Source organism: Solanum stenotomum, chromosome 7, assembly GCF_019186545.1.
Source record: "Solanum stenotomum isolate F172 chromosome 7, ASM1918654v1, whole genome shotgun sequence".
Lineage (NCBI taxonomy): Eukaryota > Viridiplantae > Streptophyta > Magnoliopsida > Solanales > Solanaceae > Solanum > Solanum stenotomum.
The window spans coordinates 2,700,051-2,717,841 of NC_064288.1; the positions used below are offsets into that span (position 1 = coordinate 2,700,051).

General features: G+C 33.0%; 1 protein-coding gene across 1 annotated transcript; it reads right to left on the reverse strand.

Moving 5' to 3' along the window:
* Positions 1-9,663: 9,663 nt before the first annotated feature.
* LOC125871084 (uncharacterized) lies at positions 9,664-10,741 on the reverse strand. The gene is made up of 2 exons (XM_049551680.1): positions 10,450-10,741; positions 9,664-10,166 (listed from the first exon to the last, which is right to left on the reverse strand). The coding sequence occupies exons 1-2, from the start codon at positions 10,720-10,722 to the stop codon at positions 9,933-9,935; spliced, it is 507 nt and encodes a 168-aa protein (XP_049407637.1). The 5' UTR covers positions 10,723-10,741; the 3' UTR covers positions 9,664-9,932.
* Between the last annotated feature and the right edge of the window lie 7,050 nt (positions 10,742-17,791).

The following is a 17,791-nucleotide window of genomic DNA, read 5'->3' on the forward strand; positions in this document are numbered from 1 at the left end:
CTCCAGCAAACTGATTCAGGCCAAAAAGCCTTTGGAGCATGACTCTTTTGTAAAAGGCAAGGCTTCACACAACGTTCATGATTGTTCGATTCTTCCTCTCACATACTCCATTTTGTTGAAGAGTATAAGCTGCAGTAAGTTGTCGTTGTATCCCATGAAACTCACAAAAACTTATAAATCCTTGTGAAAGATACTCCCTTCCATGATAAGTACGAAGAATCTTAATGGAACATCCTGTCTCCTTCTCAACAAGAGCTTTGAAGCTTTTGAAACTGATAAAAGCTTCAAATTTTTCTTGCAGAAAATAAACCCATGTCTTTCGGCTAAAATCATTAATAAACGTTATAAAGTAATATTTTCCTCTGTTGGATATTGGTTTTATTGGCCCACAAATATCTGAGTGAACCAACTCTAGCTGCCTTTTAGCTCTCTATGCTTTTCCTTTTGGAAAGCAATCGCGAGATTGCTTTCCAATGACACAATCTTCACAAATATCTACAGGCATATCAAAATTGGGAAGACCCGTAACCATCTTCTTTTGCTGCAACATTTTCAGTCCTCCAAAATTCAAATGCCCCTACCTGTAGTGCCAAATCCATGCTTGACTATTCAGCTTTGTTGAAAAACAAAAATTGGTAGAGCTAATATTATGCATATAAAGTGGGAAATCTTATTTGTCGTTATCTTAGCTTCAACTATCAATCCAAGAATAGAATCTAGGATCCTGCAAATTCCATGCTTGATAGACACTTCGTAGCCGTTTTCTTGAAGTTGACCCACACTTATAAGATTTGTTTTCAGGTCTGGTGCAAAGAAAACATTGTAGATAATCTACATAGATGAAGACTTTGTTTGGAGTTTCACCTTCCCTTTCCCTTTGACAGCAATACGGGAATCATCCCCAAACTTGACTATTGTGTGAAAAGTTTCATCTAGTTCAGAAAATGCAGATTTTTCTCCAGAAAAACAGTTGCTACAGCCCTTGTCTAAATACAATAAACTTTTGTGGTATTGTTCTGAGGATTGGCTCACCATTAACAAAAAGACCTATTCCTCCTCAGTTACTTCTACAAAATTAGAGTTCTCCCCACGTACATTTTTTAGATCTGTACGACATTCAGAACGGTAATGATCATACCTGTGACATCTATAACACTCGATATGAGACTTATCTGCAAACCTTGCCTTCCCATTGGACGAGTGTCGTTGATCACGATCATGCTGACTAGTCTTTTTTCGATTTCCCTTTTCAGTTTTCTCTGAGTTTCTTCCCTTATACTTGTTCCTTCTGTACCCAGAATCTTTGGAGGCTGTGGTTACTTGTAATGCTTGCTCTTCTATATCTTGTTGAACAATCTTCTGCTCATGAACCATCAAAGAATTTTGCAATTCATCAAGTGAAAGAGTATCCAGATCTTTGGACTCTTCAATGGAGCAGCTAACAAAATTGAATTTTGGCAACATGGATCGCAGGATCTTCTCAACAATGGTGACGTCTTCAAGCCTCTCTCCATGAATCCGCATCTTGTTGGCAATTGTCATAGTGCGTGAGAAGTACACTGACACCGACTCTCCCGACTTCATACATAAGGTCTCAAACTCACCTCGTAGAGTTTGAAGCTGTGCTCGCTTTGCTCGTAGGTCTCAAACTCACCTCGTGGGATGTTTGATGTATCTAACAGTCACCAGGCCTGACATAATGTATTTTGTTAGTCTTGTTAGCAGGTACATAGAGCACCCAAAAGAGATTCACGTTGGCTGCTAAAAGAATTCTCAGGTATTTGCAAGGTACCACTCACTATGGTATTCTATACAAGAAAGAAGGCAAGTCAGAGTTAATTGGCTTTACAGATAGTGATTTTGTTGGAGATAAAGAAGACATGAAAAGCACTTCAGGCAATGTGTTTATGCTTGAATCTAGAGCTGTTTCTTGGTGCTCCAAGAAGCAACCAATTGTTACATTGTCCACTACAGAAGCAGAGTTTGTAGCTGCAACTGTGTGCGCTACCCAAATAATTTGGTTAAAGAAGATATTGGCTGAGCTTTATGTTCAACAGTAAGAACCAATTCTGATTTACTGCGACAATGGCTCATCGATTAAGCTTTCAAAGAATTCAATGTTGCATGGACGGAGCAAACAAATAGATGTTAAGTTTCACTTCCTGAGAGATCTTACGACGGAGAAAGTTATTGATGTTGTCTACTGTAGAAGTGAAGACCAAGTTGTTGATATCTTCACTAAGTCCCTCAAGCTGGCAACATTCAGAAAGTTAAGGAAGCTACTTGGAGTTTGCACTTTAAGGGAGAGCTACAATGAATGATGTTATTAAGCAGAAGTCGTAGACTTATCGGTTTAAAGGAGGGTTTGTTAGATATTTTAATTAATTAAGCTAGTTTCTACTTTCCTAGTTTTAAGGGTATATGGTTGCTATTTCCAAGTTACTAGAAACGTGTGACTTATTAGGTCAGTTTTAATTTCTTTTATGGCTTAGTGGTTGAAATAATGCAGGATGTGTATTGCCTTTATAAATGTTGTTCATTGTTTTAGTATAGTGAGAAGTTTACTACCTCCCAAACTCTTTTATGTTTATCTTTATTTTTCCCAGTTTTCTAATATATATATATATATATATCATATCATCATATATCATATATTACTTAAAGTGGGAAGCTCCAAAGATGAAAAGTTAGATTACCATTTTACCACTGAGCTAAATTCAAACTTTTATAATTTTCATATATATATTTAATCTTTTCATTCTCATTTCTTAATCTTGACCTTTCAAATTTCTCACACAAATAAAAAAAAGAATACAAATGAGTAATTATTCCTTAAAGACAAGAAATTAAAGTAGATTCATGTATCTTTTAAAGTTAAATTTCATGCTCTATCTTTTTATATTTATTTTAATAGTATTTGACCTTTCAATTTTCCATGCGACTTTTCATGTTTCCATAATTTTTGTCCTATAAATTTAACTTTTTCAAGAAAGACTCTTATTTACTACTCTTACAATTCTTGTGTGTAGGAGCTCTAAACAGGTGAAATAATGTTACAATTTGTGGTGAAAGTTGTGAGATCCTCTTATACAGTCACGAGAAAAGACAAGAATTCAATTACTGAAGCATCATAGCTTTTTGTAGTAATTAAAATTATAATAAGACTTTTCTATCTCTCTTCATATAGTTGAATTGTTGTTTTGTTAGCAATTTGCTTTAATTTTAGATTTGTACTTTGTATGCTCAAATATTCAATTTTCATTATAGAGACAAAAGCAAAAAGAAATGCCTAATTGTCTTGCTCATGTGTATCTTTTTTTTTTTTCGTTCTTTGTACTTATAATTTTACATATACATTAACTTTCATCTTTAATTGTCACGCCCCGAGCCTACACCCTAGACGTGGCCGACACAGAAGGCCATTGCTAGCCCCAAACGAACCCTTGGCCTGGCTTTCTTAACTCAGCAGAAACCTAACTCAACAGAATAACGTCATGTAATGAAAGGTCATAAAACAACCCAACTGATAAAATCTTGCCAAAAAGGCAACTCGAGTCTCAAAATAGAATATTTACATATATACGTAGATGAGAGACTCAATACTAACTGACTGACTGTCTATGAAGCCTCTATAATAATGAGATGGATGTTGGGACAGATCCCACAACATCCTAATAAAGCAAAACTAAGAGAACAAAATAATTGAGTCCTCCGAAATGCAAAGAGGCTCACCAATGACTCTGGAGTGCTCAACTAGATCAACGGCGTGCTGGATGCTGACCCTGGATACCTGCGTCTGCATTTTAATAAGATGCAGGCCAACTGGCATCAGTACATGGAATGTACGAGTATGCAAGCTGGACAGCTAAACAACAACTTAAGCTTGAAAGGGATACAAAAGAGAACTTACCTTGGCTCTGATCAACTCATGAATAACTGAACTCAATATAAAGCAATGAGACACATGCAATATATATAAAGCGTGCAAAACTATTTAAAACATACGTCAAAATCATATTTATAATATCATGAAAATACCATACTTCCTCTTAAAGTCTACTTGTGCAATGCATGAATGAAGTCCCATACCCCCATCCATACTAAGCAGAACCCCTCGAGGAACCATGCAATTTCTACTGTGGGAGTTCTCTAACCGACAACCACCACTACATGTCTAAGTTGTGATACAACGTCTTGTCTACGCTATCAGAACTGTCCTATGCTTTGCCGTCATATAGGACGCTTTAACTTAGTGGATCCACTAGCTTAACTTTACGTGATCATCTAAATAGTATGACCCGTCAAATCCCATGTTTGGCTACATGGTTCTTATGGAGAGTTGAGTTAATATGAACTCGTGTCCCCAATTCGGTGCTCAAGACTACTCCCAAAAATACTTTAGCTCATTAGTGTTTTAAACACATCTTTCTTTAGTTGAGATAGTTACTCAAAACTTAGCCCAAAGGCTTTTGAAAACTCTTTCTAAAAAGAACATCTCAAAACCATAATTTAATATGATCATTGATTCGGGATATTCATACTGCTTAAACATTGATGGTATATCTAGAGACCATACTGTTTAAACATTGATGACATACTCGATTTGTCATACTAATCATGTTTTAGAAACTCTTTCGCAAAACTCATCTTTTCTCAAAAAGATATAGTACTCAAACTACTCAAAACTCTTTTGGAAATCTCAGTTTCCTCTCATCTTAAATGTGAAAACATTTATGAACTTCTTTGGGAATACTTAGTTCCCTAATAACTTTTGAGAAATGAACTAGACTCTTACTCTTGGCTTAACTTGAAACTCTATACTCTTTACTTAACTTGAAACTCTATGCTCTTTACTCAACTTGAAACTTGAGCCTTAAAATGAAGTTAAAATGTTCAATGAAGACTCTTGAAAACTTTGAAGACTTGCTTTGACTTACTTCTTAACTTCTAAGCTTGGCTCTAACTTCACTTGACTTTGATCCTAACTCGCCTTGAATTGGATTATGGATTCAAGGTATATGATCACATATTTATGGATGAGTTCTTGACGTTTAGACGTAATTTGGAGTGTTGAAAACAACTATAAAACATAGGTACATTACCAAGGAACATGTATGAAAAAGTGGGGAAAGAATGGGAAAGGTTGGCGTCCTTGGCGCTCTGAGAGGCGCGGGGCGCCAGACCACAAAGGTCAGAAGGGGCCTGCTGGCGCTCTGCTAGGCGCGCCGCCCCAAGGGCTGGACTTCAGAGTCCCTTTTGGGGCGCGCTGGCTGGGCCGACGCCCCAGCCCTTTTCCCTGAAAAATTTGACTTTTCTCCTTCATTTTTCCAACTCTAAACCTCCTTAACTTCAATGGATCCAGCCCCAAACACTTAGAATCATAAACCCCTCAACATATAATAGATTTCAACTCACAAACACAACGGAAACATGTCCCAAACCAACAAGAAACTTCAACAACAAAACCACAACTTCGACAACCACAACCACAAACTTTAACAACACAATCAATCTTTTCTCGGAATTTAAAACGAGTTTGACGTGTGGGGGAATGAACCAACCCAACACGATGAACTCACATACCTTAATAGGGATCACCCCCGACGAAATCACGACGATCTCCTTGCTTGCTCTTCTCTTTCTCCTCTTCTTCTCCTCTTCACTCACAAACCCTCACTCTCACTCTTTTAAAAGGGGAAAAACTGATCTAAAAATCAGTCTAAATCCCTAATATAACCAAAAGAATTGGTTAGGGAAAAGACCAAAATACCCTTACAAATTCGGATTAAACTGTCCTGCAAACAGCCCAACTTCCAAAGGGCATAACTCACTCATACAAACTCGGAATCGTGCAAACTCGGCGGCGTTGGAAAGATCACTCCATGAGCTTTCCAAAAATAACTAGAAATACACCAAACTCATCCTGAGCTAGGAGTTATGACTGGTCAAAGTTGGCCAAAAACTCACTTTTTTTCCATACTTAACTAAAATTTCCAGATTTTAAATTCTTTCCAAAAATAACTATTTCCAATTCTAAGCTTCTTCATAGCTATTCCAAAATTGCCGGATGTTACATTAATAATGAATGTGATAGAATGTTTACTCTTTTTTTTTAGAAAAAAAGAAGAAGGTGAAACATATAACATTGGACTAATGATGGGTTATGTATGAAGAGAAAATTAAATTCTATATAAAAATAGTAGTTATGTTCATAAATATCCTGATTTTCAAAAAATATATAATAAGACGTTTTTACACCTTAGTTTTAAATATTTATAATTAACTAATTAATTTAATGTGTTTGTGGATAAAAAATTAATATAATATTTTGAACACATTCATTATAATTATCAGGAGATTCAAAAGGCAAAGTAAAAAAGTTGAAAGATTTTGTTTTCCTTTCACTCAAAGTCAATCTTACACCATTTTTGATACAAAAAGTAAATAATCTCCTCTCAAACTTTTAATTGAAGAAACATTAATATTGCACCACGGTTTGCAAAGGATTAATCCCATGCAATCTTTTGATCTTCTAACATTATTCTACCAACAAAAAGAAACTTTTAACACTATCGAGAAATTTAATTTAGATAGTTGTTATCTTTTCTTTTTGCTTTACAAACTTATTTTTTGACTTATAAATAGAGTTTATTTTATTAACTTCTCATATTATTATCTTGGTGCATTCTCTTGAGGGTCATGAAATTGGAGTGTCACAATTAGTAGTAAGACAAAGTAAGAAACCTCAATTAGACATATTTTATAAAAAAGAACTCAAATCATATTATTTAATAGTATTTATTTTTTTAAGAAATAATATACTCATTAATAAGTGTTACGCGCAAAACGCGTGCCCAAAAACTAGTATATATATATATATATATATATACAAAGTTTCAAAATAATGTTCAACTTTATAAACAATAATCTTAAGGGGTGTGGTCTACATTCTATCCTTCACTATTAGAATTGTTTTACGAAATATCTTCATTAACTGAGTTGTGAGAACGAGGCACAACACACTGCCAATCAAGCTATCCACTTGTGTGTTCAGTGCCTCTACGATACTGCACAATATTGTATTATTCTGAACAATCCGTCTGGCCTCAACTTCTGTCAATGCACGCGTAAGTTGTTTGATCTTCTGCGATATTGCAGTAATCTGAACATCGTCAATTACCTCAATCTAACGTGAAGTGCCAACTCCATCCAGTCATCGTTGCACTTAGTTACATTCCTAGACCATATGACGTAGACACTCCTCTTTTGTACGCCACATACTCTGTCCATATTTTAGTAGCAACATTTGATGAAGGCTGGGATGACGCGTCCAGGACTTGATGAGTGATCTCATTGTACTCAACAAGCATTGTTGATGAACAACCTACATATATACAAACAAAAGTTAGTACAAACATATAGAGTCATATTATTACAATTTGTACTAAATTTTAAACTTACATAAGCTTCTTGAGACACCCATTCATTCACATTCTTCTTCTTTCCTATATGTGTAGCCCGAAAGAGCTCATCTTGAATCATCGCACACCCTAAAATTTTGGCCTGCAAATAATTAATAATTAAATTGTATACCTTAAACTCATCAAACATGGTCTTGCGTATCCTGTTTTGGATTCCATCTCAAAATGGATATGGATGACGATAGAGCCTTCTAATGCTCTCGTTAAGATCATGTCCATTATAATTTTGATGGATGGAACCTACAAAAAAGATAATAAACATGTTCTCAAATCATACATAAGTAAGATGAAGAAAAGAATAAAACTAAATGAATTTTGAAAAAATTCATTTAGTAATATTACTATTACAACCTCGCGCGATCACCATCACCTGATGATATCTGTATATAAGTTTACATTAATATAAGAAATTTACAAGTATTAAATAAAGTTATTTTAAAATATTTAACCAATATACTAGTCATCATTCTCCCATTCTTAATTCCTCCTTATCGAAGTCCTTTTGGTAATTAAACAAACATCCAAGTTTGCTAAGATTCTTCAAGATGCTAGCCTTGTCCGATATCGTGTTCATCATCATCATAGCTAGACATAATCTTGCTCTTCACGTGATCGATATATCTAGAAAACCTGTCATTATTACTAGTGTAATTATAATTAGTATAATCTTGATTTTCCATACAATCTCTAGTTGCAAGCATATGTACAGGGGATCCTGTTTTAGACTCGATTACTTCGCTATGATTATATTCCACATGTACCTTGTTTGAGGTAATTTGATCCTTTTGAGTAACAACTAGCTTCAATTCTATGGCTTTAGCAGGGTCGCTTCTGTGATGATGATCACTAGTTGCTATTTTTGATTTGGGATTTTGGGAAAAAAATCGAAAAATTGAAGTTAGATGTAGTGATTTGAAAATCTTTTCACATACTCCTTGGCCTTGAGATTGAGTGTCTTTGATGATGGTTTGGTTCTTTCCCATTTTAGAGTACACTTTGGGAGTGGTTGGATGCAAGGAGAGAGGAGATTATATATTATGGAGATTGATTTATTTAATCATGTTTTTTCTAATATTCCACAAGGTGTAATGTAAATTAGTCATTAGTCATTAAGGGAATCATATTCTTGTTTGATATTTTCCTAATTTACAAGATTCCATATGGGATGGTTATTGTTTCCATTGTATTGTGTGTCATTGGTTTATATATAAAGTTCTTTTTGACTGGTATTTAAATTTTATTATATCGTATTGTTTAATTCATCATTATATAAAGCTGAAAAATCTTATTTTATGTAACGATCGATTTGATGTGACAACGTTTTCTTCCTTGGTAAAAGAATCTCATAGTGATTGGTTTGGGAGTCTATGTGAGTCTATGAGGTCAATAGTATAGACCCCTAAATTCTTTCTTGGGCATGAATGAAGCTAAGGAATTAATGGAGGACAGCACTATATATATATGTTAAATCACTTTTTTTGCGACACAATGTTTGGTTAAGAAAATTCCCCACTCACAAATTACAATTTAAATGCATATTTAAGTATAATTTTTATGCTGTGAATTGTAAAATTTCGTAAATTATTAAGGGATCGTTTGGTAAAGTGCATTAGTAAAAACAATGCATGTATTAGCTTTTGTGTATTAGTAATCTCTAATTTGATATACTTTTCCATGCTATGCATAACTAATGTTTGTATTAGTTATACATTATATTGAGTAAAAATGCAACACATCTATTTTGGGTACAGAGACATCACACAAAAATCAATAATCAAATTCCATTAATTTTTAGCTTAACTTCAAATTCTATTCTCTTTTTTTTTAATCACATTTTTCATGTTCAAACGTCTATCAAATAGTCACAACCTATGCGTAGACTGAAGTTTCAAACAAGACTAAATAGTCATCGGCCAAATATTGAATAATTTTGTCCACTAAAGCTTGAACAAATGAGAATAAATCACCTGATAGTTTTTTATACTCCTTTCGTCCTTTTTTACTTGTCCATATATTATATTTGACTTGACATACCCTTGAAAAACAATAAATAAAAAGATAATTTTATTATATCATCCCTATTGATTATATATAAGTCTAAATGTTGGAAATGAATAGCTTTTAATAACAAGAATTAAATAAACACAAAATAATAAATTATCTCTTATATAAATTAGCACAACAAATTAGTAATGAATGTCAATCTTACAATACCAAAAAATATTAAAAAAGCTTCTTTCCTTTTTCCAAGATTCAATCTTTTTTTCTATTACAAACACAGTATAATAAAAATCAATTATTTTTTTCCTTTATTTAACCAAAGTATAAAAAATTATACATATAATTTTGCAAATTATTGTTCAAATAGCTCCATTTGTTCCCCACCAGCAGGCATCAATAGTCTAAATAATGTTGAACTTGAAATAGTAAGTGACTTTATCATCAGCAAAATTAGCCATACTTGTCATCAAAACTAGAGATACTTCTCATCTTGTTTTTGACATGATCAATATAATTAGAAAATCTGTCATTATCATCTTTAGGACCTTCATTTATCTCATGATGATGAACTATACTGATCATGTTCTTTACAGAGGACTTGTTCACATCTTTAATAGATTCACCCTTGAACTTGCGCGTTGTTGCACTATTCTCTCCTGCAATGTGATTATATTCTACGAGCACCTGTTCAGACATAATATAATTAACTAACTACTTAGATGTATATGAAGAGAAAAAAAAAAGCTTCATTTTTGTATTATGTAAGATATTTTGGCCAAAAAACAAAATCACGTGTTTGACTCGTACAGTTAAATTTCTTTATAACAACATTTCACTATGACAGATCAAGTTTATCTTTGAAACTAATTTTTCATGTTAGTATGTTATAACATCAAAAAAATAATATCTAGACAAACAACGTCGATTAAACATGATCATAATAAATGGACAAGCAATTCAATAGTACCATATTGTTGGAGGCAGTAGACAAGTTTTGAGATGGAATTTGCTGGCGATTTAACTCAAGTTGATCAACAATAGCAACTGGTTTGGATATATTAGCTGTATAATTCCTCTGATGATCTATTTTTGGCTTCGTATTAGTAACAAATTGTGGAGAATTTCGGCGAAATGATCGAAAAGTTGGACTTATATTCACTGCTAATTTGAAAATCTTTTCACAAACACCTTGGCCTTGGGACTCACTCTCTTTGTTTATGATTTGGTAATTCTTTCCCATTTCAATGTTTCAAGAACTAAGTTGTGATTTGAGATGAGAAAAGGGGGTTGGACAGAGCAAATAAATAAGAAGACTTTAAAGATTTTATATTAATTAATTTAGACCTTAGTTAATCATGTTACTCGTTTTCGTGTGAATAATTAATTGTTTAATTCCATTGAGGCTAAAATTTCAAGGAGATATTCCTTATGGGCCATATTAACAGACAAATTATCTTCAAGATTCCACACAACTCACAAGGTTTAGATAGTCATTAAGGGGATCATATTCGCGTTAATAACTTTCCTAATTTACAAAAAGATGGGAATCGAACTCTCACCAGCAAAGTGACTGTTCGGATTATCTGATAATCAACCAACTGATCAGCTACTATGATTCTCCATATAATTTTACTTAATGGCTTAGTAATAAGAATGTAAGTTAAAATATGGTAAAGCTTAATAGTTGATGTACTTTCCTAATTTTTCTTAATAGTTGATGTACTTTCCTAATTTAACGTACATCAACTATTAAGAAAGTGCAACTTGGTAAAGCTTGGAAGCCAATTAGTAAGTACGTACGATATATCAAAGTACAAATACAATTGCCAACATTATTTATTACATATAAAAATTTAATTTTTTTGGTAAAATATGGACCTACGTCACAGTGTGCTCGTAATAAAAAAATCATCACCAAACAGAAAGGAGAAGCATCAGATACTATACTGCTTCAAAGTCTAAAAGTAGCATTCAGCAAAATTTCAATGGGTTCATACTTGTAACAAGAATCTCATTATTTGTGTTGGAGACTCGGAAAGACGAGCATAATCAAAGACGAAACTAGAATTTTGAGTTATGAGCTCCACATTTAAAAATAAAAATAGCTATTAGGTTGTCAATAAACTATATATACATATTAAGTGAATTTTGAATATGAATATATATATATATATATATATATATATATATATATATATATTAATTACTGAATTCTATTGAACTTGTAATTGAAATGCTAGCTCCGCTCGTGACGATAATGCGAACACCCTGCCTGAATCATTGGGTATAAACGAAGACGCTAAAGAAACAGAAAAATAAAGTAAAAAGCAATACATCCCACCATAATAATTTGTATCCGTAAAGAAAGAAATACTCAAAATAAAGTGAAGAAAGAATAATATTTATGTGTCGATAAGGGAATTAAGTTACTGTTGGATAAATAAATCATAGATAGGTTGTTGCCACATAGTATATAATAGGGAAAATTGTATGAAATAGCAAATAATTAATTCAAATTAAATGTTATAGCCATAGTTTATTTTAATTGTAATTCACAGTAAACATCCAATTTTTTTGTCATTTGATTCGGTATAAAATTAGCCATTTTCGGTATACAATTAGCCATTTTATACATTTCGGTATAAAATGTGTTTCTGTTTGTATAAAGCGAGAGAAAGTGTATATACAAATACAAATACATATATTTTCGTCCTATACACTTATAATTATATAAATATAGATCTTATTATACAAATTACAATGCATAAATGAATTTATACAAAACTGAACAATTTGTATAAAACTGGACGTTTGTAGCAAATTATACAAATCAAAAGCTCTATAGCAAACCAAAAATTTGTTATGAAGCGCAATTATGCAAACTATAACTATAACATACAAATATGATTTTTATGTTTGCTATATGTGAAAGTTGCTCATAATAATATTATATATATAGAAATGAATAACTTACAAAATGCTCTCACGTTTTTTCTTTGATTCTTCCGGCATGGGAAGGCCCCATATATATCGCTATCGGTAATTAACATTATTAGTCAACATTATATATCGCTAATCGTCATTATCATTAGTTATCACTTATTAGTATTCAATATCATTCCAATACTAATTATTAGTCTTGCCACCATCAACCACAATTAATCACTTTTGCCAACAACTAAACCATCAGATACTATCCACAACCACCATCATTAGTCAACACCATCCCAAATCAACACACACAAGCTAAGCACTATCGTTAGTCAAATATTTTATTGTTATAATATTAGATCAACTTAGTATTTTATTTGATTAATTTTATATTTATTATTTTTTAAGCAAAACAAATTTTTATATTCAGATATTGAGAAAACAAACAGTCTTAACTATTTAGTATTTAAATCTTAATGCAACATGTTGAAAATGTATTATTTATGTTTTTTATATATTAATATTTAAAAAATATACATTTATTAGCTATTATTTCGAGTAGATGGTTATTTATGTCAATTTCTCTTATCTAAGAAAGTAAAAATTACATAAATCCTACAGTGTTAAGAGCTAATTACATCATATTCTTACTCTTTTCCAAATTACAAAAATCTCTTAAAATGTAAGGATTTGGATACATCACTTACTCCCCGATACATTACCTTTGTTGATACAAGACACAGATGTCCCGATATATCGCTCAACGTTTTGATGCATTGCGTCCCAATACATTACCTTTGTATTATTTTTATTATCCCGATACATCGCGTAAGAGTGGTGTATCTGAGAATAGGAGAGAGAGTCAGGAAAAAAAGGATTTTTTTCAAATGAGAGAAAATTTTAGAGAATACGATAAAATAAATTGTGTGTTTTGGTAGTTTTTCCTTCTAGAAAAGGGGAAACTATATAAATGGGCCACAAAACACAAAATAATTACAATCTCATAGCTCAACCCAAACTAATTCAACATATACACATTTACCCAAAATAAATTACAATTCATGCCCCCTTTAGTTTAAGCCAAATTCACACCCAAGCCCAATGTTTTGTCCTACTACAAAAAATAGGAATTTTTGCCACGCGAGAACCGTGGCTAAATGATACACAAATCGTGGCTAATTTCATTTATCGTTTATTGTTTTGTCTAGAGGTGTTCACGGGTTGGTTTGGATCGGTTATTGGTCAAAACCAAAACCAAACCAACTTAATCGGTTTTAAAATTATCAAAACCAAACCAAACCAAATATAATATTCATTTATCGGTTTGGTGGTTATCAATTTCGATTTGATTTGGTTCGGTTATTAACCGTACACAAAATTAAATAAAAGAAACAATTCATTCAAAATGTGAAAAAGTGACAACAATCCATTCAAAACAAAAAATAGTTAGAATGACTTAAACTACTAAACTTTCGATCATTGGATTTACTATCAATAAAGCTTTAAAATTCACTATATTGGCCTAAAAGGAAGAGACAATAAAATTTTCAGTCCCACAAAGAATTGTACTCATATACATGAAATCAATAAGAAAAATGTTTTCACCTTGGGTATTCTTGCTTTCAATAAGTAAAGTTTAAGGGCATGTTTGGAAGGACAGCCTGGTAATTGGATTTGGTGTAATTGGTGTAATTACACTGTCTTGTCCTATTTGGAAGGATATGTAATTACTTGGTCAGCAGGTAATTGGTGTAATTGGTAGGGGGGGTAATTATACTCTACAATTCACAGACAGAGGCTGTGAATTGCTGGTAATTACATGGTGTAATTACCACCTGATTACTTTTTCATTTTTTTTAATTTCTATTTTTATTTTTTTTACTTCTATTATTTTAATTTCTTTTTATTTTTATTTTTATTATTCTAAAAAATTGTAAAAGTCTATTTTTTATTTTTTATTATTATATTTCATTTTATTCTTGTTCTCAACCTTACTTTACGTGATTCTATGTAATTTTCTCGTATTATCTATTTCTTTATGCCATGTTTATTTTCTCATTAGCATAATTTTATTAGTATTCTAATTTTTAAATTAAAATAGAATTTATTGTTAAGTAAGGTTATAGACTTACGTTTTCTTTATTATGAAGAAATAAAAATAAATCATATTTATTGTGTAACATCCGGCAATGTGAAATAACTGAAGAGGCTTAGAATTGGAAATTTTCATTTTTTGGAAAGAATTTTAAAGTTTTGGAAATTTGGCCAAGTATGGAAATCAGTGAATTTTTGGCCAACTTTGAGCAGTCGTAACTCCTAGCTCAGGATGATTTAGGAGTAGTTCCAGTTATGGTTGCGAAGCTTGTAGAATGATCTTTCCAACGCCACCGAGTTTGCTTGATTCGGAGTTCGTAGAAGTGAGTTATGGCCTTTGGAAATTGGGCAGTTGGCAGGGAATCCGTCCGGAAATTTTAAGGGCATTTTGGTCTTTTCACTAACCAATTCCTTTGGCCATATTATTGTGTTAGGCTTATTTGTGGATCATTTTTGTTCCATTTTAAAAGAGTAAGAGTTAGGGTTCTTGAGTGAAGAAGAGAAGAAGGAAGAAAGAAGAGAAGAAGAAGAGGAGAAAGGGAAGATCAAGCAAGGAGATCATTGTGGAAATCGTCGGGGGTGATCCCTATCAAGGTATGTGAGTTTTTAGTGTGGGTTGATCCTTTCCCCCACACACCAAGCTCATTTTCATTATTGAGAAAAGATTGGATTTGTTGTTGAAGTTGTTAGTTGTTGTTGATGTTGTTGAAGCTATTGTTGGTTGTGGGACATGTTTTGGTTGTGTGTTTGAGTTGAATCTCTTGTATGTTGAGGGGTTTTATGATCCTTAATGTTTGGGGTTGAGTCAATTGAAGTTAGGGTGGTTTAGAGTTGAGGGAAAGAGGAAGAAAAGTCGAAGTTTCGGGGCAAGGGGTTGGCGCGTCGCGCCTTGCAGAGCACCCCAAGAAGTGCTCTGGCCTTCACCCCTTGGGGCACCGCGCCCATCAGAGCGCCAGCAGGCCACCTCTGAAGTTTTAGGTTTGGCGCTCCGCGCTTCTCAGAGCGCCAAGTTCTCCCATTCCTTTCCCACTCTTTCATGCATGTTCCTAGGTATTATACCTATGTTTCATAGTTGTTTCCGACACTCCAAAGTACGTCTAAACATCAAGAATCCCTCCATAATATGTGATCAAACACCTTGAATTCATAATTCCAAGTCAAGTGAAGTTAGTTTCCAAGTCAAGTCACGTTAGAAGTCAAGTGAAATTAGAACTCAAGCTTAGAAGTTAAGTAAGTCCTAGCAAGTCTTCAAAGTTTTCAAGAGTCTTCATTCAACGTTTTAACTTCATTCTAAGGCTCAAGTTCCGAGTTAAGTATAGAGTTTCAAGTCAAGCAAAGAGCATAGAGTTTCAAGTTAAGTAAAGAGTAAAGAGTATACAGTTTCAAGTCGAGTAAAGAGTATCGAGTTTTAGTTAAGTCAAGAGTTTTGAGTTAAGTCAACAGTCAAGAGTTGAGTTCATTTCTCAAAAGTAATTAGGGAACTAAGTATTTCCCAAAAAAGTTTATAAGTGTTTTCACATTTAAGTTGAGAGGAAACTGAGATTTGCAAAAGAGTTTTGAGAAGTTTGAGTACTATCTCTTTTAAAAAGGAAAAGATGAGTTTTTCAAAAGAGTTTCTAAAATATGATTAGTATGACAAATCGGGTATGTCATCAATGTTTAAACAGTATGGTCTCTAGATATACCATTAATGTTTAAGCAGTATGAATATCCCAAGTCATCAATGATCATATTAAAAATATGGTTTTGATTTGTTCTTTTTAGAAAGAGTTTTCAAGTGCCTTCGGGCTAAGTTTTGAGTAATTATCTCAACTAAAGAAAGATGTGTTTAAAACACTTATGAGCTAAAGTATTTTTGGGAGTAGTCTTGAGCACCGAATTGGGGGAGCGTTCAAAGAACTCACAGCCCCCATAGAACCATGTAGCCAACATGGGATTTCTCGGGTCATACTTTATAGATGACCACGAAAGTTAAGCTAGCGGATCCACTAAGCAATAGTAAGGTCCTATATCATGACAAGGTATAGGATGGTTCTTGGGCAACGTGAGGTAAAACGTTGTATCACCACTTAGTTTCATAGTGGTGGTTATCGGTTAAGAGAACTCCCACAGTAGAAAGAGCTTGGTTTCTCGAGAAGTTCTGCTTAGTGTGGATGGGGGTATGGGACTTCATTCATGCATTGCATAAGTAGACTTTGAGAGGAAGCATGGTATTTTCATGATATTATAAATATGATTTTTACGTCATGTCTTAACAGTTTTACAAGCTTTATATATATATATATATATATATATATATATATATATATTGCATGTGTCTCATTGCTTTATATTGAGTTCAATTATTCTTAAGTTGAACAGAGCCAAGGTAAGTTCTGTTTGTATTCCTTTCAAGCTTAAGTTGTTGTTTAGTGGTCCAGCTCGCATACTCGTACATTTCATGTACTGATGCCAATTGGCCTGCATCGTCTTATGATGCAGACGCAGGTACCCAGGATCAGCATTCAGCACGCCGTTGATCCAGTTGAGCACTCCAGAGTCAGTGGTGAGCCTTCTTGCTTTCCGGAGGACTGTTGTTTTGTTCTCATAGTTTTGTTTTATTAGGATGTTGTGGGGTCTGTCCCAACATCCATCTCAGTATTATAGAGGCATCATAAACAGTCAGTCAGTTAGTTTTGAGTCTCTTATCTATGTATATATGTAAATATTCTATTTTGAGACTCGTGGGGCCTTTTTGGCCAGATTTGTATCATTTAAGTTGTCTTATGACTTTGCATTGCATTGAGTTATTTTGTTGAGTTAGGTTTCCGCTGAGTTAAGAAAGTCAGGCCAAGGGTTCGCTTGGGGCCAGCAATGGTCTCCAAGTGTCGGTCCCGCCCAGGGTGTAGTCTCGGGGCGTGACATATTGCTATGTTGAAATTTGTTATAAGAGTATTATGTTAATTTTTTTGTTTTGAATTTATAACTTATGTTATATTTTCAGTTTCATTTGTTTTAGTAATATTGAATTTACATTGCACGTCATTTTTTAATTAGACTTGATAGATTATATTTTTGTCAAACATTTAATAACTTATGATATTTTATTTATATATTACTATTCTTTTTATCAAACATGCATTTCACAATGTTCGTAGAAACTTCATACTTTTAGTTGTTACGATCAATTCAATTGAAATATATTAATTTGAAAAAATATAAATCAATTATTTTTTCATAATATTAGTTATAGTAAATATGTTTATTAATTAATATATTTTCAAAAAAGAATATATATCTTAAAT